This window comes from Squalius cephalus (genome assembly GCF_949319135.1).
Source record: "Squalius cephalus genome assembly, chromosome: 1".
Lineage (NCBI taxonomy): Eukaryota > Metazoa > Chordata > Actinopteri > Cypriniformes > Leuciscidae > Squalius > Squalius cephalus.
The window spans coordinates 28,232,663-28,252,753 of record NC_137122.1 but is presented as its reverse complement, the minus strand read 5'-3'; the positions used below and the strand labels follow the sequence as shown (position 1 = coordinate 28,252,753).

The window sequence follows — 20,091 nt, the reverse complement described above, 5'->3', positions numbered from 1 at the left end:
AATACCCCTTGAACACAACTTAATTTTACTTATTTTAAAAATTTTAGGTATTTTCTAGCTAAAATTATCTAACTGTGGTACACTGATGTTGTAAGGCATGTGGAAATGTACAATGTATGACTGAGATAGATGGATAGATAGATAGACAAAATGACAGACGGATAGATAGATAGATAGATAGATAGATAGATAGATAGATAGATAGATAGACAGACAGACAGACAGACAGACAGACAGATGTATTATATTATTATAAAATATATTTGTATGCAATTACTTAATAAATTATATAGTATTTATACATTATAATTTATTAAATGTCCTTAAATTTTTTTGCAATATTTTCTTTTTTACATATTTATAGTTTATGTGTATTTTAAGCTGACTCGATTATTTTACCGTTTTTAACTGTAGCATTTTACATTCTTTTGCACTTAAAATTAGTGACGTTTACAACAAGCACTAATAAATGTATGCTACTGAAATTGGTCAGCTATGCACCGCGTAGGTAACAACACCGTTGCTACCGCACTGATCAAGTCTTGTTCATCTCTCAACCTGCTGTGAAAGAGTTACACCGTGGCTGATACTTAAACTGCTTTCCCCTCCCCACCAACGTCACCATCCCTCCGAAACTAACAACATGGAGTCCGGTGTTTAGAGTGCAAAGGCGGTCTTCACCGTTAGCTAAACCTACATGCTTTTCCCGGTGATCCTGAGGGAAGGCTGCGACGCTCCGGGACGCATACAGCGCAACGCACACATGCTCTATAAGCGCCCGTGCGTTCGTGCCTCTTGAATCCAAATAGGACATGGAGAAAGCGATGTGATTGGACGCAGAGGATTCCAAAGACAGGCCGCTTTCCGTGAGTGTTGCACAATTTCATCCTCACCTCACACATCCTGGGAAATGTTTAACAGTCTCAGATTATGCTGCTGGGTAAGGACGGCATTTGCAGATGGTCCAGTATTAATATCGCAAGTTAAAAACGCATGTGAACTACATAGACGAGCACCATATTTTCGGGAGCCGGTACTAGCCTATTTTTTTTCTCCAGTAGAAAACGGCCTCCTCTGATATTATCAGCGTAGGAAATGAGGCATGATAAAATAGGTCAGACAGAGTGATACTCCTCATGAATTCAGCACAGATTTAGTTAGGCTATTCAAATGCACTCTTTCAGAGACTAAATAGCACAGAGCAGTATGTAATTTATCCCCACATTAACCTCTTTGTAAACATCTTGCAACTGCTTATTTGTAGAGTTTATTTAAATACACCATAACATTATGAGATTTTTGTGGCTAATAGTCCATATTTATTGCTTTCAGGTGGTCAGTCTTAGATTGCATCTTAGTTGTGTTTGTTTTTGTCCAGAAATGGAATTGCTCTTCATAATGTAGAACAGGAGAGGTGGATTGCAACTGCACACAAGCCTGTGCACCAGAGGATCATGGAGCCTGAGGATGATCTCTCGACCAGGGACCCCCAAGATCTGATGTCCAACCAAGGGCTACTGCCTTCAACATCAACATCCTTACTCAACTGCACCTTCCTGGTATAGCCAAGGCCCTAGACAATGGATCTTTTTAACGCATTAATTTATTCCCCTTTTCCAATGGAAAAAAACAATAACAACTAACTGTTAAAATATGAATGTAAAACATTATATGTGGGAGTCATTGTTTTAATACAGTTAGATGCCTTTTAATAATAATAGTTATTGTATACATTTCTGATTCCTATCTTTTAACAGTTAGCGTACATGTGTGTGAGAATCTTGCAACATTTTATTTCTCTCCTAAACAGAACTATGTAATGTTGGACTTGTTTCAACCCTCTGAACTCACAGGGGGGGTTATTGCATTGTGATGAAGTGGAGAAGGGTGATGGAAATGGAGATTCAGAAGGTCCAAACTGCTTTTTCCCCACACTGGAACATTGTGGTAAAGTACAGAGAAGTCCACGTTCTTCAGGCTTTCCCTCATCTCTCACATGGGACTCGGACTCGGAGAAAGAAACCTTGGATGGTAATTGTCTCTCTGGTTCATTCTTACTTTCATGTCAGTGAAAAATACATGGGTGTCTATCTAAATCATAAGAAACTCAAAAAGTCTTGAAATGAGAATTTGCAATCATTCAGCTACATTCAGGTTGAACTATTATGTGTTTGTACTGTGAAACTTGTCTCTCTGTGAAAAGTGTTAATGGTTTTGTTTGTCTACATGCTGTATTTATAACTGTGAGTCTACTGCTTTCTGTTAAGTCATGTGTATATTGTTTGTGTTCCTGTGTGGATTCCAATGGTTTATGTCAGAGGAAGAACTTCAGCACTTTTCTAACCCTCATGGTCTGGCTGCTCACAGCCCAGGGAGTCCCACCTCTGTACTACAACAAGACAGGTGAGATGCAGATAATTACATGGAAAAACAGGTTTATAGACAGGGGTGCACATTACTTTTTTTGGCCTGGTCCTCAAGGGAGCACCTGGAGATGATGCTTGGTACTCACACTTTACGCGGCAAACTTATCCAACAAGCTGTCGTCATCACTTTCTTCCTGACTGCTCTCCTCACTTTAACACCATTTGTTCACTGTAGAAATTAAATAAAGGTTCAATCTGTATTCTTTATTTTATATTAAAATAATGACACAGACAACAGCAGGAATATTAAACTGCTGTCACTTTAAAGACAGAATGCACAGATCGAATATACTGAAACACATACGGTTTCTTTCTCAACTGTTCACTTATGACATAACCGAGAGAAAACTTGCAGAGACACGTATTTTGACATAATTTTGTGTGTTTGTGTCCGTTCAAGCGCAAGTAAACACGAAAGAGGAATCAATTCGGTGTTCGAGTGCTGTCTGAAACGTGCCTCTTTCTTTCTCTGCATGCGGCTTTGCACACAGATAAGTTTTGCGCAGATGCGCACAATTTTTGCCTCTTCTTTCACTTTTAAAATCGTTTGAATGTGTAAATTGGCAAGACAAAACATGTCCAAATAACAAACTTTCACTCTGTGATGGTTAAACTTAGCAATTAATCTGCGAATCACATGCGTTACACACCTATTAATAACTAATAGTTAATGAACACACTTATCATCATATTGCTATCTTACCAGAGATGGACAAAAATCCAGTTAGATTTTTCTCCAGTAAGATTTTTCTCCAGTAAGTAAACGTGTCTCATTCTGTGCCCAAAAATGTTGGCACTCAAAAGCGCTTCCCTCCATGTTTTCTTCTGCACATTGTTTATTTTTTCCATTCATGGTCACCTGCGCACCAGTTATGTGCACCCCTGTTTATAGAAAGGTGCATATATGAGGATTTAAATATTGAGGGGTTTGATGGAGATAAATATAGAGCTGAAACCTATTCATCAGTCTTAATCCTTATACTTGCAGCTTTGACATTGATCCGTGCCAAGAACCTGTGGAAACCAAGCACTTATTTCTTGATAAAAACCCACTTCCCCTCCTGGAGGTGGAGAATAAAGGAGATGCTACATACATGGAGCCAACAACAGACTCCAGCCTACCGAAGCGTGCAGCAAAACGTAAAAAAACGAAAAGTACTGTACCTCAAAGCATGTTTGAATTCATGTCAATACCACCATGTGAAATAAGAAAATACTCAAGTCAATAAAACCTTTCCCTATTTACTTGCAGTGGAAAAAGACAAAGTGAGCCATCTACCAGATACTACACCAAAAGAGGGATGCCAAAAAGAAGAGAAAGATAATCAGAAAGTCCTTAATCGCAGAGGGCAGGAAGAGAAGATCACCAAAGAGGCAGATGTATACACCTTCCCAGCAGACTCTGAGCCAGAGAGTCCACCACCTGGACCTTGGGCGCACTGCACCTTCATCCAGCGCAGAAGGAAAAAGAGGGTCATACTGAGGCCTTTCTCTGGTTTAGGCACCTGGCAACGCACAACGGGAGCCGGCAGAAGGACCAGGGGAAAACCCTCTGGAGCAAAGCAGCGTAAGAAAACCGTAAAGGATGGGGGAGGGATGTTTGATTTTAAAGAGGAAAAAACAGAGAAGGTACGAGGTAGGCAGAACTCAGTAGTAGACCACCAACTGGACGGAGACCTCTCCCAAGAGATTTTCACATGTGTAGAATGTAGCATTTACTTCAAAAAACGTGCCCATCTACGTGAACACATGCTTGAGCATGGCCAGGTCGGTAGACCTGGGAAGAAATGGCAATGTGGAGAGAAAGAAGCTTGGAGCGGACATCTTAATAAAAATGCTTTTGAATGTATAGAGTGTGGTCAGGAGTTTGTAGACAAGGTACTGCTGCTAGATCATCACCGATGCCATGAGGAGTCACGGCAGAAAATCCTTGAAGAGATTGGAAAATTAAATGAGGAGGAAAAGCGGGTGGCAGTGCAAGCCAGTTGCATTAATGCATCGGAGCCAGTCATCCAAGAGTTAACAAAGGTCAACTGTGGCCAGTTTGTGTGTCTTGAGTGCAACTTCAGCTGTGATGTGCCTCAAGAGCTTTCCGAGCACGCCAAGACGCACACCACCCGAAAAAAGGCTGGCGTTTATCGAACTTCACCCCGCTTCCAGCAGAAATCCTGCAAGAAAGGACAGGTCCAGTCCTCTGCAGATGTTACACCAACTTTTATCACTTCACCTCTCAACAAGAGGTACCCCATCCGAGCATCCAAAAAACCTAAAGAAACACAGCCAGACATTGCCCCTTCACAGGTGGACTCTAGTTCATTGTCTTGTCAAAGAGCTTCTGCAACCCCAGGAGAAGCCACAGACCAACCTGATAAAACAACCCTGCATGCAAATACAGACCATGCGGAGGAGTCGAGACAAACAGGAGAGACATCTCCGGCTAATTCTATGGAAGAGAATGTTCTACAACCTCAGCATCTAATGTCTCCTCCTCCAAATCCAAGGCGTAAGGATGTGGCATTCAAGAGCATAGGAAAAAAGCGCTCAGTCCGGGCTGCAAAGAATAAACTGGGGCGCACAAGAGCAAGTACAAGACTTGATCGTAAGTCAACCCTGACTACCGGTGTAACAAAGCAAGTCCAAATCTCAAACCAGACTGCAGATAAGGGCCAGAAAGAAGACATTCTAACACCAGAACCAGAGCATGATTCAGAACAAGACTCCAAAACAGGTAGGTCAATAACAAGTTATAGCACCAAGACCAGTCAATGCTTAGCTGTGTAACTAAACTGGTAAGGTGATAGCAATGACAAGGCTTCAGTTCCCAGGAAACAGACATATGCACTTAGGCAAAACTTGAATGATCTGCAAGTTGCTTTGGATAAGGTGTTTTCCAAATGCATAAATGTAAATGAATTCAGTCAATGCTAACACTTAGTATTGTCAGCAGCATTTGTGTAAAGGAAACCATACTTGTCAATGCAACACTTACGTAGGGAACAAGAGAGGATGCAAAATAGCATAAACTAATGGTATATTTCTAGTTAAGTTGTTAATGCGTTTTCAGAAAGGTCTTGTTTTTATTTTCCATAAATTTCTCGCCATCCACTTATAACATTAAATATATTAAATAATACATTAAATAATACTGTCATTAACCACCACAACAGAACAATTAGAATTTGCAGTCACAATTCTAATTTCATATTTGGAATAAATACATTACCTGTACTTCTGTCTTTGGTCTTGTAGTGATGCATGCTTATGTGTATATTTACTGTATGTATTGTTGTGCTATTGTGATGCCTAGATTCAATGTGCCTGAGTCGGTTGAACCAAATTTGTGTAATGGAACATCCTCGTCGATTGGCCACTGGTTAAAGGAGTGACTCTCCCCATTCCATTGGCCAGTTATTATAGTTGTGAGGTGTAACTTCCTGTTCCATTGGCTGATGCTCACTATTAGCCACTGTTGGTGGTATAGTGACTTTCTTCCTTCAATTTTTACTGTAGGAGAGGAACAGTTAATCCAGTCAGTGGCCATGGTCACAAGGACCAATATTTTGAATGGAGGCAAATGCCAAGTCTTGAAATTCTAAAAGCACATAGTTCACATGAGTTGTGCTTGGCCATAAACTTGGGGAAATCCCAGGTTTCACCCTGGCCTTGCACCTGAAAAGCAGCTTCTCAGCCAGCCTCTGAGGGGCAGCAGAGAGGCTGGGGTTGCTTGAGGGGCAGCAAACCCAACTAAGAAACAAGTTACCCCTCGTCATAATAGAGTCTCTCAGCTCTGACCTCCAAACTCCCCTCTCATACAGCAGGGTGATGGGTGAATGATGAGCAGTGCCACAGAGATCGTAAATGGTTGCAGAGTAGTCAGGCCAAAAAAGAGAATTCTGTCATCATTTACTTTCCATATTGTTGTTCCAAACCCATATGACTTTCTTTCCTCTGTTGAACGCAAAAGGAGACATTTTGATAGACATTCTCTATACTCTTTCCTTTTTTGGAGCCCCTGACCCCAATATGCGTTTGTTGTATGGAAAAGAGAAGCATGAACATTCTTCAAAATATCTTGTTTCATGTTTCATAAGAAGTCATTTGTGTTTCAGACAACATGAGGGTGAGTAAAAGAAAACAGAATTTCCATTTAGATCAACTTTTATCTTTAACCAAGCTTGCCATCATTCTCATTGCATCCCACGAACGTTTTGTTGCGCAATAATTGCAATAATTGATTGCACAATAATCATCTTGGTTTGTTTGTTTATTTTTTTCATAACTGCTAAATACTCTTTAACACTCCACTTTAACCTCAGGGAGTGAGCCACCTGCCAGTGCTCTGGATATCAAAGCCAGCTCCTCTTCACCAAAGAAGAGCAGCAAAAAGCTTGAAGCAAAGGAGGAGGAACCCAAACTCAAAAAAGATAAATCTGATAGTCAGGGGAGGAGCAAAGAAGACACACTTGTTGTTACAAAACTAGAGGATGGTGATGATGATGATAATGAGGATGAAGAAGATGAAGATGATGAAGATGTTGTAAATCGTCTTATTGGTGCATTAACTGAGGAAGATGATGAAGATGATGATAGAGAGGGGTTGTTCAAGAGTGTGGAAAGAAAATGCCCTTATTGCCCAGATCGATTCCATAATGGCATCGGACTAGCCAATCACATTAGGGGTCACCTGAACAGAGTGGGTGTCAGTTACAACGTTAGGCACTTCATCTCCCCAGAGGAGGTTAATGCCATTGAGAAGAAATTCTCCTACCAGAAAAAGAAGAAAAAAGGTGAGGAGACTTCTAAATGTAAACGTAGATGGCTTTTTGCCTACTATTGTTAATGTCTGTGAACTTGATGTCTCATGAAAATGTATTTTCCTACGATACAGAACCAAAGGCTTGTGTAACTTTTTTTGATGTAAAACTTTCCATTGCCACCTCTAGTCGCCAACTTTGACCCGTCGACCTTCAGTGTTATGAGATGCGAGTTCTGCAGTGCCGGCTTTGACACCAGGGCTGGTCTCTCCAGTCATGCCCGAGCCCATCTCAGAGACTTTGGCATCACCAATTGGGAAGTCACGGTTTCTCCCATTAATATTCTCCGAGAGCTTTTTGCCAAGCATCCAGATCTTGTTCTACCCACTGCTCCCACACATACCCTCCAGTCAAGTCAAGATGAAAACTCTGATGAAGAGCAAGAGAGCAGGAAAGATATGAAAGATGAGGAGAACATGACTGCAGATCTTGCGGCTCTTTCTTCTGACTCTCCAAAACAGCACTGGAAAGAAAAGCACAATATCAGTGAACCAGAGGGTAAGTGAATGGGATTTACTTCTTGATTTCTCAAATAAAGATTTGGTCACTACATAGTTATTACTAAGTTCTTTAAATCACTGCAAAAATGGCTGTTAGAAAATAATAATGCAAAAAAAGTCTGACAGAATATATTTTGACAATATTTGTGATTCTGCATTATTTCTGCCATTACTCAAATGCTAGCTTATTTGTACAAAAAGTTCAGATGTTCTTGCATAGAACTATTAAAAAAAGCACAAGATGCTTTTTGAAACATTGTAATGTCATGCTGGATAACAAGGAGGGTTCGCAAAAAAACTTGTGGAGTCATACTAGTTCAACTGCATGCAGTAAGCAAAAGGGTGAACACATAAAATAGTAAGATCATTTAAAAATTCTGAAATTGAAATTGTTGTAATCATAATATAATTTGCAATAAAAATGTTTGTATTGCATTAGTGTTTAGATGTCTTTTCAAAGGTTGAAGTGACGTTCTAATGTTCTTACATTACTTGCTTATAAGTTACTTTTCTTTTACATAAATAGCCTGCCCTTTACTTCGCCTGCTTTGTGGCCAGAAGTCCAAAATATTGCTAGCTTACTAAAGAGAAACCTCTAAAGCTTGTTGGTGCCTTGGATTTTTTGTAATGCTGTCAGGGGTAGTTGTAAAAGCAGTTTTAAAGATTTTTTTGTATGGTGCAGAACACTTGCTAATTTCTTAATGCAACATTCGTTAATGTAATTGATGTCTGTCTTGCATTTAATAGTTATCCTAGTCTCCGCCTTTATTCGGTTCGTCACGCCTTGGTGCGTTAGTGCATGTGTGCGGGGCAAAATGGCTGCTTCCACCTCCCCGCAGACACAAACAATAGCGGAAAAATTGTCTGACTGTAGGTGCTGTAATAAGTCCGATGCGCTGCAGCCGCTGAATGGTGAGTGCATGCACTTCCGCGCCGTGCATGGGGATGCATGAAAGATGCATATGATCGGAGCTTAGCCACTTTTCAAGCTTGCATGGCATGCAATCGTGTTAACATTTAAGACAAGCTCCTGTCATACCCGATGTGCATTTTAAATTACTGATGCCTGAAAGGGTCTAGTGAGACAGAGTGCGCGTGTGAAAGCCACTGATTCCCCTGCTGTCTGTCACTTTTCTAAAAGTAAAGATATGTGACATTATGCGCTCAGGTACTTAATAAACGCAGTTTTTGATGTCCTGTCTAAATGACGGCAAATATGTCTTTATGATTACCGAAATTAGGCTGAGTCTTCGCCATTTTACTTGAGGTGCTTTTTAATGTTGAAATGGAGCGCGCCAACGCGTTATTCTTGCTCTTGATTTTTATTTCTTTTTCCGCGCACTTTCAGAAAAACGTTTATGAAAAGAATAGCATGACAACGCTGCTTGTTTTCTTTTATGTTGTCCTGAATAAGTTGTTTAACGGTTGGCTTTTATGTTTAACTTACTGCATTTGATGTCTTTTGCCTATTTGTCTGGTTATTTCATGCGATGTGTGCCATTACAATGAATTTTCATTTTCAGTCTGAGGAGAAAAAGGGCTGATGTTGCTAGAATTGTGTCTAGGACAGATCAAATGACAGAACAGAAACGCCCACCGCAGGAACGCGTTCACAGCTTATTATATTGAATATGCTGAGAAGAGCAAGACCAGCAGGAGCTTCAAAAGAAAAACACTGTGTGCTACGACTGTAGTAGGCCTGCTGAATTTATCTCTGGAGTGAATGAAATATATTGGTTGTGTTTATCTAATTGTTAGACTTGAGCATTCAAAATAAAACAACTCTTAAGTCAGATAAACCTGTTGTTTTATAGCCTTGTCTAAAAATGTAGTTAAACTAGAATAGTAGCCTAATCTTGTGGCTGTTTGAGGTCAAGACTATTAGCTGTACCTTATGGTTTCATCTCCTAAGTTTGTCCATTTTAAAAACACTGAGTAAATAACTACAGTGAGTTTAATGCTGCCTCAAAATTGCAATCTACTGTGAAAGCCCAGACTTAGCAGAGTGCTAGGATGGGCTATGCTCATCTAACATTTTTTTCTGTGCAACATGATGCTTAAATTGTGAGAAAAATAAAATGAGTTAGAAATAATTGTTTAGACGCAGATTAATATGTTAAACTTTTGCCAAAATAAGTGAAAGACAGTAATGATATGAAATACGATCGGGAATGTTGGACTATTATCTCAAAGTTCAAGCAAGAAATTGATGTGAATTTTAAGGGCTATATCATTGAAATGATTTATTTCATCTTTTGATGAAATTTACATCAAACTATTTAGTATATTTTGTGATTGCCCTATAAGTTTCTGTCCCCATAATGAAAAAAATATTTACCAGGTGTCTTTTAGCAAATCTCTCAAATCACGTAGCCAGTCAATTATGCATGAATTAACTATGAATTATTTTATTTTATTATTTATTGTGCATATGGGGAAGGGAAAGCTAGTAACTGTTAGTTTTAGGGAAACATTCATTTCAGACCTTTGTGGTTGTCCTTGAAAGGCTTTGGCTATTTAGCTCATTTAAAAATGTTGTCTCTGTCTGTGCATATTCAGGTGGGGAGGAGGCAGAGGATGAGGAAGAGGAAGATGAAGAAGAGGAGGCCCAAATGCCCCTTACGGATAAGTTGGCCACAAGTCCAGAAGAAAAGACCCTGTTTACTCTAGAGGAACAGAGCCCTGAATCTAAAGAGACCGATTCTATGGGTAATTTGAATTTTATTTTATCTCAACTCTTTTAATCTGCTTTTAAAAGAATAGCTCACCCAAAAATCCAAATATAGTCTTTAAAAATTCACCCTTTTTGTTCCACAGAAACATAAATTCATACAGGTTTGGAATGACTTGATAGTGAGTAATTGTGGACATGAATTTTTATTTTTGGATTAAGTATTTCTTTAAATACACCTGAAGTTGCTAGTATTAATTGCATCTACGTGGATATTTGAGCTGATGGGATGAAACGTCAAATACATTTGCCCTTATTGGCCTGGTCTGCCATCTTGATTTTTCTTGTTTTTACGTGACATTTTTCAACTAATCAAAATTAGTTTTTATTTCCACAGTCAGTAAATTACTATTTACACTGCTTTTTGATTAACTGTGCAATCATGAAAAGACCAAATGTTAATGCCCTCCAAGACTCAATTGAGAAGGGTAACAATCTGATCACCTCAGGAGGTGGTTTGACATGCATACAAGATGAAACGCATTCCAAGAGTAAATGCATCATGTTGTTCAAGCCATGCATACCCAATTGGTTAGCAGTCCCATCTATCAAAATTCATTAAGTGAATAAGTGTATATAGGCCTTGTATCACCATTTATCTGTTTTCCAGGCTCCAACTTGTTGAAATGTGAGTTTTGTGGTACTACATTTGAGACACGTCGTGGTTTGTCTAGCCATGCCCGCTCTCACCTACGGCAGCTGGGAGTTGGCATGTCGGAGAACAGTGGAGCACCCATTGATCTCCTCCACAAGATCACTAAGGAACGTTCAATGGATGCATGCTTCACTGGCACCTCCCCTACTATGGAATCATCTAAGAAGCCCCAGCACCATGCCCCTATTGTTCCTATACCTAGCCCCACAAAAGATGTTGAAACTGAAGAAGGACTGCTGGACACAAAGCCCCCTGTCCCGTTTTCTGTAGCTGGTTCCGCTATTAAAGTTTCCTCTTCCCCAACTACTCCATCTGCAGCTGGCTCTCTGCCTTCCTCTCCATTTTTAAAGTCTCGATCCCCTTCCCCAGTGCTGAGAAAAGCTCCCATCTCTTCCTTACTACCTGTGTCTTCCCCACTTCGATCCCAGGAGCATAAGGCCTTAGGAAAGAAACAATCTACAAACCTCTCCAGTCCAACCAAACCATTCTGGGCACCGCAAGAGACAGATGCCCCTTTGAACCTTAGTAAGAAAGCATTTAATATACTAAATACTAATGAAGAATTTCAATAAATTGTTTGCGATTTGTTTTTATAGTCTTGGGGCCATCAATTGATCCTTCTTGCAAATTTATTGTCTATATGTCCTTAAAATCTCTTAAACTTTTCTGTTCCTCTCTCTTTTTTTTCTAGCGATGGACATGGACTCTAAAGATATTATTTGCCAGTTGTGTGGTGCATGGTTTGAAACAAGAAAAGGCCTTTCAAGTCATGCTCGTGCACATTTGCGCCATTTTGGGATTGAGTACTCAGAATCCAAGGGCTCCCCCATTGACTTACTCAACCGTTTCATCTTGACTGATGACTTTAAGCACAAAGCAAATTCTTTTCTCTCCGATGGTCCTGAGGACCTGAGGTCCCAGAAGACCAGCATGACTTCCCTCTTACCCTCCACTTCCACTTCCTCTTCTAAGAGACATATTCCCTCCAGCCCTGTCCTATATAAAATGGCGACTTCTTCTTTGAAGACAGCCATTGGCTCCAAAGCTACCTCGTCTTCTACCCACACCCTATTGGGCCCACCCCCAAAGAAGCTGAAATCCTCCTCTTTGCAGGTCCTTCGTTTCAGTGGTGGGGAAGTGATGTCCTTTCCTATAGGTAACAACTTTTATGTGTTTTGCATGTCCTATGTTTATTATATGCTTTGTTAATTACATAAGGTAATTTACACACATAAACTTTAGTCTGATAAATTGTTCTGTATACTTCTATCAGAGCCAATGAAAGACGTGGGCTGCGAATTTTGTGGAGAACTTTTTGAGAACCGCAAAGGCCTCTCCAGTCATGCTCGCTCCCATCTGCGCCAACTTGGCATCACAGAATGGTCTGTGAATGGCTCACCTATTGACACACTAAAAGAGATTATAGTCCGTCGAGGCCTACCGTCCATCATGCCTCTGAAGTCCCCCAAATCCCCCTGTTCTTCTCCGGGCCCAGGAATGCCTCGGCCTGCGGTCCAGTCCTCTTCCCCACCAGGGAATGTTCTTGGGCGCCTACCTTTCCACTTTGCCAAAACACCAAGCCACAACCAGCCTACTTATCGCAAAATGTCTCCTTCGACATCTGCTGCCAGTTCCCCCCAAACAGTAGAGCTGGTTAAGCCAAAACCAGAGCCTGAAATTGTAGAAGTTACTATGAAAGGATCAGACATGGGAGTAAATAAAGGCTACAGTCCAGAGCCATTACATTCCAGTTTAATTACTTCAGATAATGTTTATCCAGTCAACTTAGGTAAGTTTTTTTTTTTTGGGATTTCACACCTGTAGTCTATGTTTGTTTGTTTGTTTACTTTTATCATGTTTAATGATGTTAATGGATGATTGAATCATCTGTTGTCGTTTTACGGTCTTTCCTCCTACAGTCATGACTCAGGAGAAGGAACCTTCCCGTGATATTCGCTGTGAATTCTGTGGTGAATTCTTCGAAAACCGCAAAGGCCTCTCAAGCCACGCACGATCACACTTGAGGCATATGGGTATCACAGAGTGGTCTGTAAATGGCTCGCCCATTGACACACTGTGGGAAGTCATGAGGAGACAGGGCACAACCCCTGCATCTGTTGCCTTAGGTATAAAGGAGGAACCGGGACAGGATGGTGGAATTTCATTGAACAGTCCAGGCTATCAGACCTCTGCCCTGTCCCGCAAATCACCTCTTAATCTGTTACACTCTGGTTCGCGCCTCCATAAGCATGGGCTGGGAAGCATGACCTTGTCCCCCACCTCACCTGTGGGGAAGATTTTTGGAGTGTCTCCACTGAAGAAGAAGGTGCTGGTGGAGGAGGGACAGCCTGGAGAGAAGACACTGCTCATCCAATCTAAAAACTTCTCGCCTCCCCCACAGGACTATTCCTTTAAGGGTAAAGCCTCAACGGAGAAGCATGGGATAGGCCACATGGGTAAGGGAATATTTTTGTAAGACTTTTTTTTTGGTTCTTCTCCATAACATTGTTTGATGACTATTTGTAGTTCAATGTCTTTGTTGCTTCAATGTTTGCACAAGAATGACTCAAATAAATAAAAGACCTCAATTCAGAATTTCAAGACTTAAAATAGAGCCAATCAAGTTTGTGGTTATAAGCAAAAATCTGTATTAAAAATTAACCTATTTGCTTTTTTCTTTTTACGGATGTTCCTGGTGTTATTGTGAAATATTCATTGTTTGCTTGTTTAGCATTTTTTTTTCCTTGTTGAATATCCTGATTTACGTATTTACCTGAAATACGTAAAATGGTTTGTGAATTTTCTAAAAAACAATGTGGCTTCATCTTTTTGTTTTTCCTTTTCAGATGCTAGTTGTGAACTCTGTGGATTCTACTTTGAGAACCGGAAGGCATTGGCCAGTCATGCTCGGGCACATTTACGACAGTTTGGCGTGACAGAGTGGTGTGTAAATGGTTCGCCTATCGAGACGCTGAGTGCCTGGATACGCAGCCGTCCACAGAAGGCAGCAGAGATGCAGCAAAGTTATGTGCAAGGAGCCCGCTATACCCAAAAGAAAGTATGAAAGCAACTACTCCTCAGTAATTGCAATTCTGTGGTGTCTAGCTGTGAAAATATGAAAAGATTGCTCTTTCTATATCAATTATAATTTCTGTATTCTTTTGCAGAGGTGCAGTTCCACTCTCTCACCATCCTGTAACTCTGTCCCTACAACTCCTGTTTCCCAAAAGCCTGCTGTGTCCAAATGGGCATCTCTCACTTTGCCTCAAAAGAGGGCAATTGAACGTGATGCCAACAGTTGTTCATGGGGGTTGTCATCGCGGGGAACAGACGCAAAAAGCAGGAGTGGAAGTTCCACTCAGCATGGCCTTATTCCACAGCCTGGCGGCCATCATTCCAATAACGCTCTTCCACATGCACAGGTGGCCCATAGTGAACTCAACGTGCGTTTGCCACGAGGTCTGAGCAAAACTTTACCTTAATCTCTTCGTCTTCCTTTTTCCCTATGTATTTGCAAAATTGTACCTAAGCTGCCGATTTCATTCTCTTAAGGATTTGAGAGACGGCCACTTAAACACCCGTCACATGCTGAAGGAGGGGAGGGAGAGAGTGGCCCCCCAAAGCCTCGCTCCAGTACTGTTCCTGCCCTTGTGCCAAAGCCCCCCTCCACCCCACTGGTTAGACTTGTGGGTAAAATTTACTCACTCAAGTGCCGGTGAGTTGTACTTGCATATTAAGTCTTGTCCGTAATCTAGTGAGCTGCCTGGATATCTACAGCCTAGATAACTAGAATGCTAACTGAAATGGAAACTAGTAAGTGACTCTTGTAGAATGATCTAGAATCATAGATCTAGATAGATACATAGCTATCTCTTTTCGTGAGATCTTTGTGCTGTGAGAATGTCTATGATGCCTTAAAATGCCTTAATATCTTGGTATTCACTAGGGCTGTTCGATTCCGAAATTTTTGGAATCGAGTCCGGTTCCTGGTTCTGGAATCGATGGGAGTCGATTCCAAGAATCGATTCCTCACTGTTGTTTTCTATTCTTTTTCGATTCTTGTTTTTTTTTTCGATTGCAGGATCCTAATCTCACCATGGCTACAGAATAAAGGTCATAGAATGTTGCTCTCTCATAATATGAAGCTTTATTTGTAAAATAAAAAATAAATCTCTATAGCTCTGATTGATTTTACTATTATCGAGCGAGAGGCGAATTATACGCTTTGTTGAAATGAAAAAGGTTATAAATGAGGAGTCGATTCCCCTTGAAGGAATCTATTCCAACCTTTGGAATCGACTCTCTATTCCCAAGGCCTCAGAATCGAGGAATCGATTCCCAGCCCTAGTAGTCAGTTCATTCGGTTTTTGAACGCCTAGTGTACATGTAGTTTATTTAAGATCATATTTATGTCCTTAGTGTAGATGAAGCCTTGGTGTGTTGATATTTTTTTGAATAGCTTAGACATTTCTTTTTACAAATGTGTAGAACCTTATGTTTTATTTGTAAATCATTTCTTTTAGGTTCTGTGACATGGAGTTTCACGGCCCTCTCTCGGTACAGGAGGACTGGATCAGGCACCTGCAGCAGCACATCCTCAATCTTAACTACAACAAGACTACATCACCTACAAACAACACTCCTGTCCAAAGTGACACTCCTGCTCCAAACCCCATTGTCTCCGCTGCTACTTCCTCTTCCACTACAACCACAGCTCCTGCCGCGACCCCGTCCACGCCCTCCCCAATGCCCACTTCAGCCTCCACACCTACACCCACTCTCAACCAAGTCTCCGTCCGGCCACAGTAGAGCCAATTCCTTCGCCTGCAAATTAGACCATGTGTCCCTCCTACATATGTATGGGATGCCATCATCTTCACCAGTTATATCCCTAATTTGTTCTTTTTGGTTTCTGTATTGCTCATCTTTGAATATTTCTATCTCTGATCAAAGGGAGAGATTTTTTCGAAAATTCTCAGCTAGCGACCTTCTTACCCTGACCTACATCACAAGCATCTGTTATGATTCAGGCGAGAGGTAGGTGTGTTGCCATGACAGTTCTCATCTCCCTTTTCCCTCGAAAAGGATTGATCATTATTTATGGAAAAAAAAATTCACAGTACAATGCAACGTTTCATGCATTTATGCTTTGAAAAGGAGAAAGAGTATGTGGTGAGTTCAGTTTTGTAAGCTACCTGGCCCTTATGCCCAATGCCTAAAATTTGTTGTTCAAGAGGAACTCTTAAGACTACAGCAAAACCGTTTAGCTTACCTAATGTATTGTTAAATCGTCGACAAATCAGAATTACAATCAAAAAGGCACAGAGATAAAACTATAAAGCACTTAGACAAAAGGCCTTGGCCCTTTGAAACAAAGCTTTTCTGTTTCAAGCATTTGCAAGTTCACAGTTTTTAACTGTGATAATTAAGTACAAGCTTGCACTGCCATGCAGTTATAAAAAGATGCGAGATGTTTGTTTTAAGCAGACATAGATGGGTTCATGTCAAAACGAGACATGCTTTTCCTTTTCTGTTCCTTTGGATCCTTTTCTGCTCCATTGCTAAGGGGTCATTATCCCTCTGCAATCTTGATGTTTATATTCTCAGTTGAATCTTGCAACTTAGAGATGATCAAACTTGTCTGGAACCATTTGCTGCTAAATATTTAAATAAGCTAAGCACACTTAGTTAAATGCATTGTTTTAGCACGTCCCACATTTGTACAAAATAAGCATGAAAAATTACGTCATGCCTTCCAGTTGTATTCGAACATACGTATTTATGCCTTCATTGCTCTTTCATGCAGCACATTATTTTGTAGCACGTTTGCACAAGTTTATGCGATGCTTTGCATAATGCTTTGACGATTTTGATTCTAGATCGCTCCATTTTCACAACAGCTTTCTTGTTACTTCTGTGCTTGACACAAAGTAAACTCCAAATGAAACCGTTGACTCCACTGTCTAAAAGTCTTCTGGTTGCTTTTTAAATGATAATGAAGCTTTCTGAGAAATTGCTTTGAAACAAGTTGATGGGCTGAAGTATTTTAGTCTTATAAAAATAAGACTATTAAGATTAAGACCCCCCCCCTTCCTCCCAGATTTCAAGAGAACCCAAATTTATGGCTCTTTTGAATGTTGAATGAACTGAACTATTTGGCTACACTACATTGAATGTTTTACAAGAGTAAAAAGACGATGCACTTTTATCTGCAACGAATTAGGGAGCGTTCGTGTGTTTAAACTCTTGTATATATAAATATATATATATATATATTGTTTTTTTCTGAGCATAAAGTGCTAAATGCCTGTGTATGACGCTTTTTTCTTAAGAAGTTTTTCCCTGTACCAATCTGAAGGCGTTTTCACAAAAACAAAAGCAAGAAAAGGATTTTAAGAACTGTTTAAATTTGCCAGTGACAGAATGTGCCAAAGAGGACGTCACACATGTTTTGGTAGCTTTGGTAGCTTTAGCGTTTGCAAGTCCCCGTTCTGTTTTGTCTTTGAGCAGTGGACGGTGGCAGCAGATTTGCTGCTGTGGATTTGCTTTAAAATAAATAGAAATTGACAACTAAGTATAGTTTACTATGTGAGTATACCATACAAGTTCACCATACTTATGGTGCTTGATTCATCCAAGAATTGACTGTCGATTTTTACTTCAAAAACAGTGACTGCCTCCCAAACATACGAGTGCTTTTGCTCATGTTTCCATATCTTCACAGGGAAGCAATGACAAACTGGTCCACTATGGATGTTTGTTGCAGCTTTCACAACTTAACTCTGACTGTTAGGTTTTTAGTATTCCAAAAGGGAATATTATTGATATATCTTACCTAACATATGTATAGACAAGAAGAAGATATTAACAGTTTAACACTTCAAATGTGATCTTTGTGAATTTATTTCAATTTTTAATGCTGTGTATTTTTTAATGAGATGTGCATTCCTTTACTTGCAGTTACATACCAGTGGAATAGTGTTTTATTTTTTATTCTGTCAGTTTCTCTTTTAAGATTAAGTACATTGGTGCTCATGTGAACGAGTGGATGTGAATGGATTTTTAATTGAAGATTGTTTCAAAGGGAGATTGTCAAGTCCTCGTCCAAGGACTCTAAAAACGTGTCTTAAATGCAACTGCTATGTATGTTGTTATTGGTTAGTTGGGTCATTTTGTGACTGTTGCCCAGTTGGCATGTGCTTCACAGCAGATGGTGTAAGATCTCCTAAAGATCTCCTCAGCTGGTTTAGACTGCAGTCTCTGTACAAGTGTTTGTGTTGTATGAGAGAGAGGAAAACATGACTTTTTGTGACTGAAAGAGAGAAGTGCCATGGAAGTGTTGACCAGAGATGGATTCATGTGAATCTGCTCTTGAATGAAAATCATTAAATGTGCTCTAAAATCTCAGCAAGTTGTGCACTCGTCATTTTTGATTCATAACTCAGCAGGATGATCAACAACGCCCTGATTTAATTGGACGGAGTCTAACGTTCCTTTGCATACGTCTTATCAACGCTGGGAATCGTAAACAGTCTGATAGCAAAACAAACCACTAGTAAATGGTTAAAGTGGATGTGATGGGAACACGGTGATAACAAGCTTCCTGAACTCTTGTTCTAAACCTGTAAAACGTGTGCCGCTTTCCATGAATAGGGCACAAATCACGTTTTTGAGCTATTATTATGGGGGGAAAAAACGATAAATTGGCATGCAAAGCAGTAACATTGTATCCAGTGTGTAGGCCAAACTCGAAATGGACTGGGAGTCGATTCCGAGGCATTTGGAATTGAGTCTATTCCTAAAAAGTCCAGAGTCGAACAGCCTCATTGGTCTGTCCAGCCTCTCGACTGTATCTAGTAATCATACAGCATCATAAGAATGACAATCTGTTTTAATATTTATTTCATTGTAGTCAAAAATTGTAGAAGGAACCCAAGACCCTATGAACCCTTTTCTACTGAAAAATAAATAATCTCTCTCATTACATTTTCTCTTTTTTTTTTAATGCTGTTCATCGAGCTAAACCATTACACCGTATTACTGAAGTTAAAAGAGAATATGTAAATTATTTTAAAGTGGTTGATTTTGATTTCACTTTTGTAACTTTAGTTAGTGTGTAATGTTGCTGTTTGAGCATAAACAACATCTGCAAAGTTACAATACTCAAAGTTAAAAGCAAAGGGAGATATTTGCTTTTAAAGAAATTGCTTTTTAAGGACTACAACAAACGGCTGGTAGGGACTACACGACATTCCTTCCGGGTTAGTGACATCACGAAACCTAAAATGTACATAAACCCCGCCCCCGGGAACGAGATTTATAGATTATCATGACAGAATATGCTAATCAATGACTAGAAGACAACTAAAGCTACATAAATTCATCATCTAACCATTCAGAAATGTTGTCTACATGCATGTTGACACTTATTCTTGAGTCTCTCCATCTTTGTCGGACTCCGGTTTGAACATAGAAGGCTAAAAGTTTTTGAAATTTTCAGTGCATGTCTGTATGAGGTAATCGAAGCTCCGCCCTCTGTGCCGGGAGCAGCAGCTCATTTGCATTTAAAGGGACAGACACAAAAACGTTTTTTGCTCACCCTCAAAAAATTTAACATGCTATATAAAAATATCTGTGGGGTATTTTGAGCTAAAACTTCACATACACACTCTGGGGACATCAGAGATTTATTTTACATCTTGTGAAAAGGGCATTATACCACCACTTTAAAAAAATTATCCCAAATTAATAGGTTTGTCAAGTATATTAATATTATGAACAAATATTTGGTCTCAAACTAGCTCTCTACTGAGTTTAATTTAGGTTTAACCTACAATCCTGTTATTCTTTTCTTCTTTTTTTTTGCATGGAATTGCATTTTGTTTATTCAATGTTTAATGCTAAAACATAAAATCACACAATCAGGGTTTTAAACATTATTTAGATATGTTCTCAAATCGTATAA

At 39.9% G+C, this 20,091-nt stretch overlaps 1 protein-coding gene across 3 annotated transcripts; it reads left to right on the top strand.

Annotated features, from left to right (window-relative positions):
• Positions 1 to 558: 558 nt before the first annotated feature.
• On the top strand, positions 559 to 18,533 carry wizb (WIZ zinc finger b). 3 transcript variants are annotated; one of them, XM_079891207.1, is made up of 17 exons: positions 559 to 866; positions 1,379 to 1,559; positions 1,854 to 2,031; positions 2,319 to 2,403; positions 3,415 to 3,566; positions 3,679 to 5,154; positions 6,743 to 7,213; positions 7,370 to 7,738; positions 10,300 to 10,449; positions 11,082 to 11,651; positions 11,818 to 12,282; positions 12,400 to 12,915; positions 13,046 to 13,582; positions 13,973 to 14,184; positions 14,294 to 14,585; positions 14,679 to 14,841; positions 15,650 to 18,533. In XM_079891207.1, the coding sequence occupies exons 2-17, from the start codon at positions 1,455 to 1,457 to the stop codon at positions 15,933 to 15,935; spliced, it is 6,027 nt and encodes a 2,008-aa protein (XP_079747333.1). In that variant the 5' UTR covers positions 559 to 866; positions 1,379 to 1,454; the 3' UTR covers positions 15,936 to 18,533. The 3 variants fall into 3 exon arrangements, with proteins under 3 accessions (XP_079747333.1, XP_079747332.1, XP_079747334.1); XM_079891206.1 differs by having other exon boundaries at positions 3,415 to 3,581; XM_079891208.1 differs by having other exon boundaries at positions 560 to 866; positions 1,811 to 2,031; positions 3,415 to 3,581.
• The last annotated feature ends 1,558 nt before the right edge of the window (positions 18,534 to 20,091 follow it).

Excerpts from the sequence above, each read along its gene's own strand:
- wizb (XM_079891206.1), top strand. The coding sequence starts at position 1,455 with ATGGAGCCTGAGGATGATCTCTCGACCAGGGACCCCCAAGATCTGATG. Across the intron at positions 3,582-3,678 it reads AAAACGTAAAAAAACGAAAA|TGGAAAAAGACAAAGTGAGC; the intron begins GTACTGTACCTC and ends ATTTACTTGCAG. Across the intron at positions 14,842-15,649 it reads ATTTACTCACTCAAGTGCCG|GTTCTGTGACATGGAGTTTC; the intron begins GTGAGTTGTACT and ends CATTTCTTTTAG.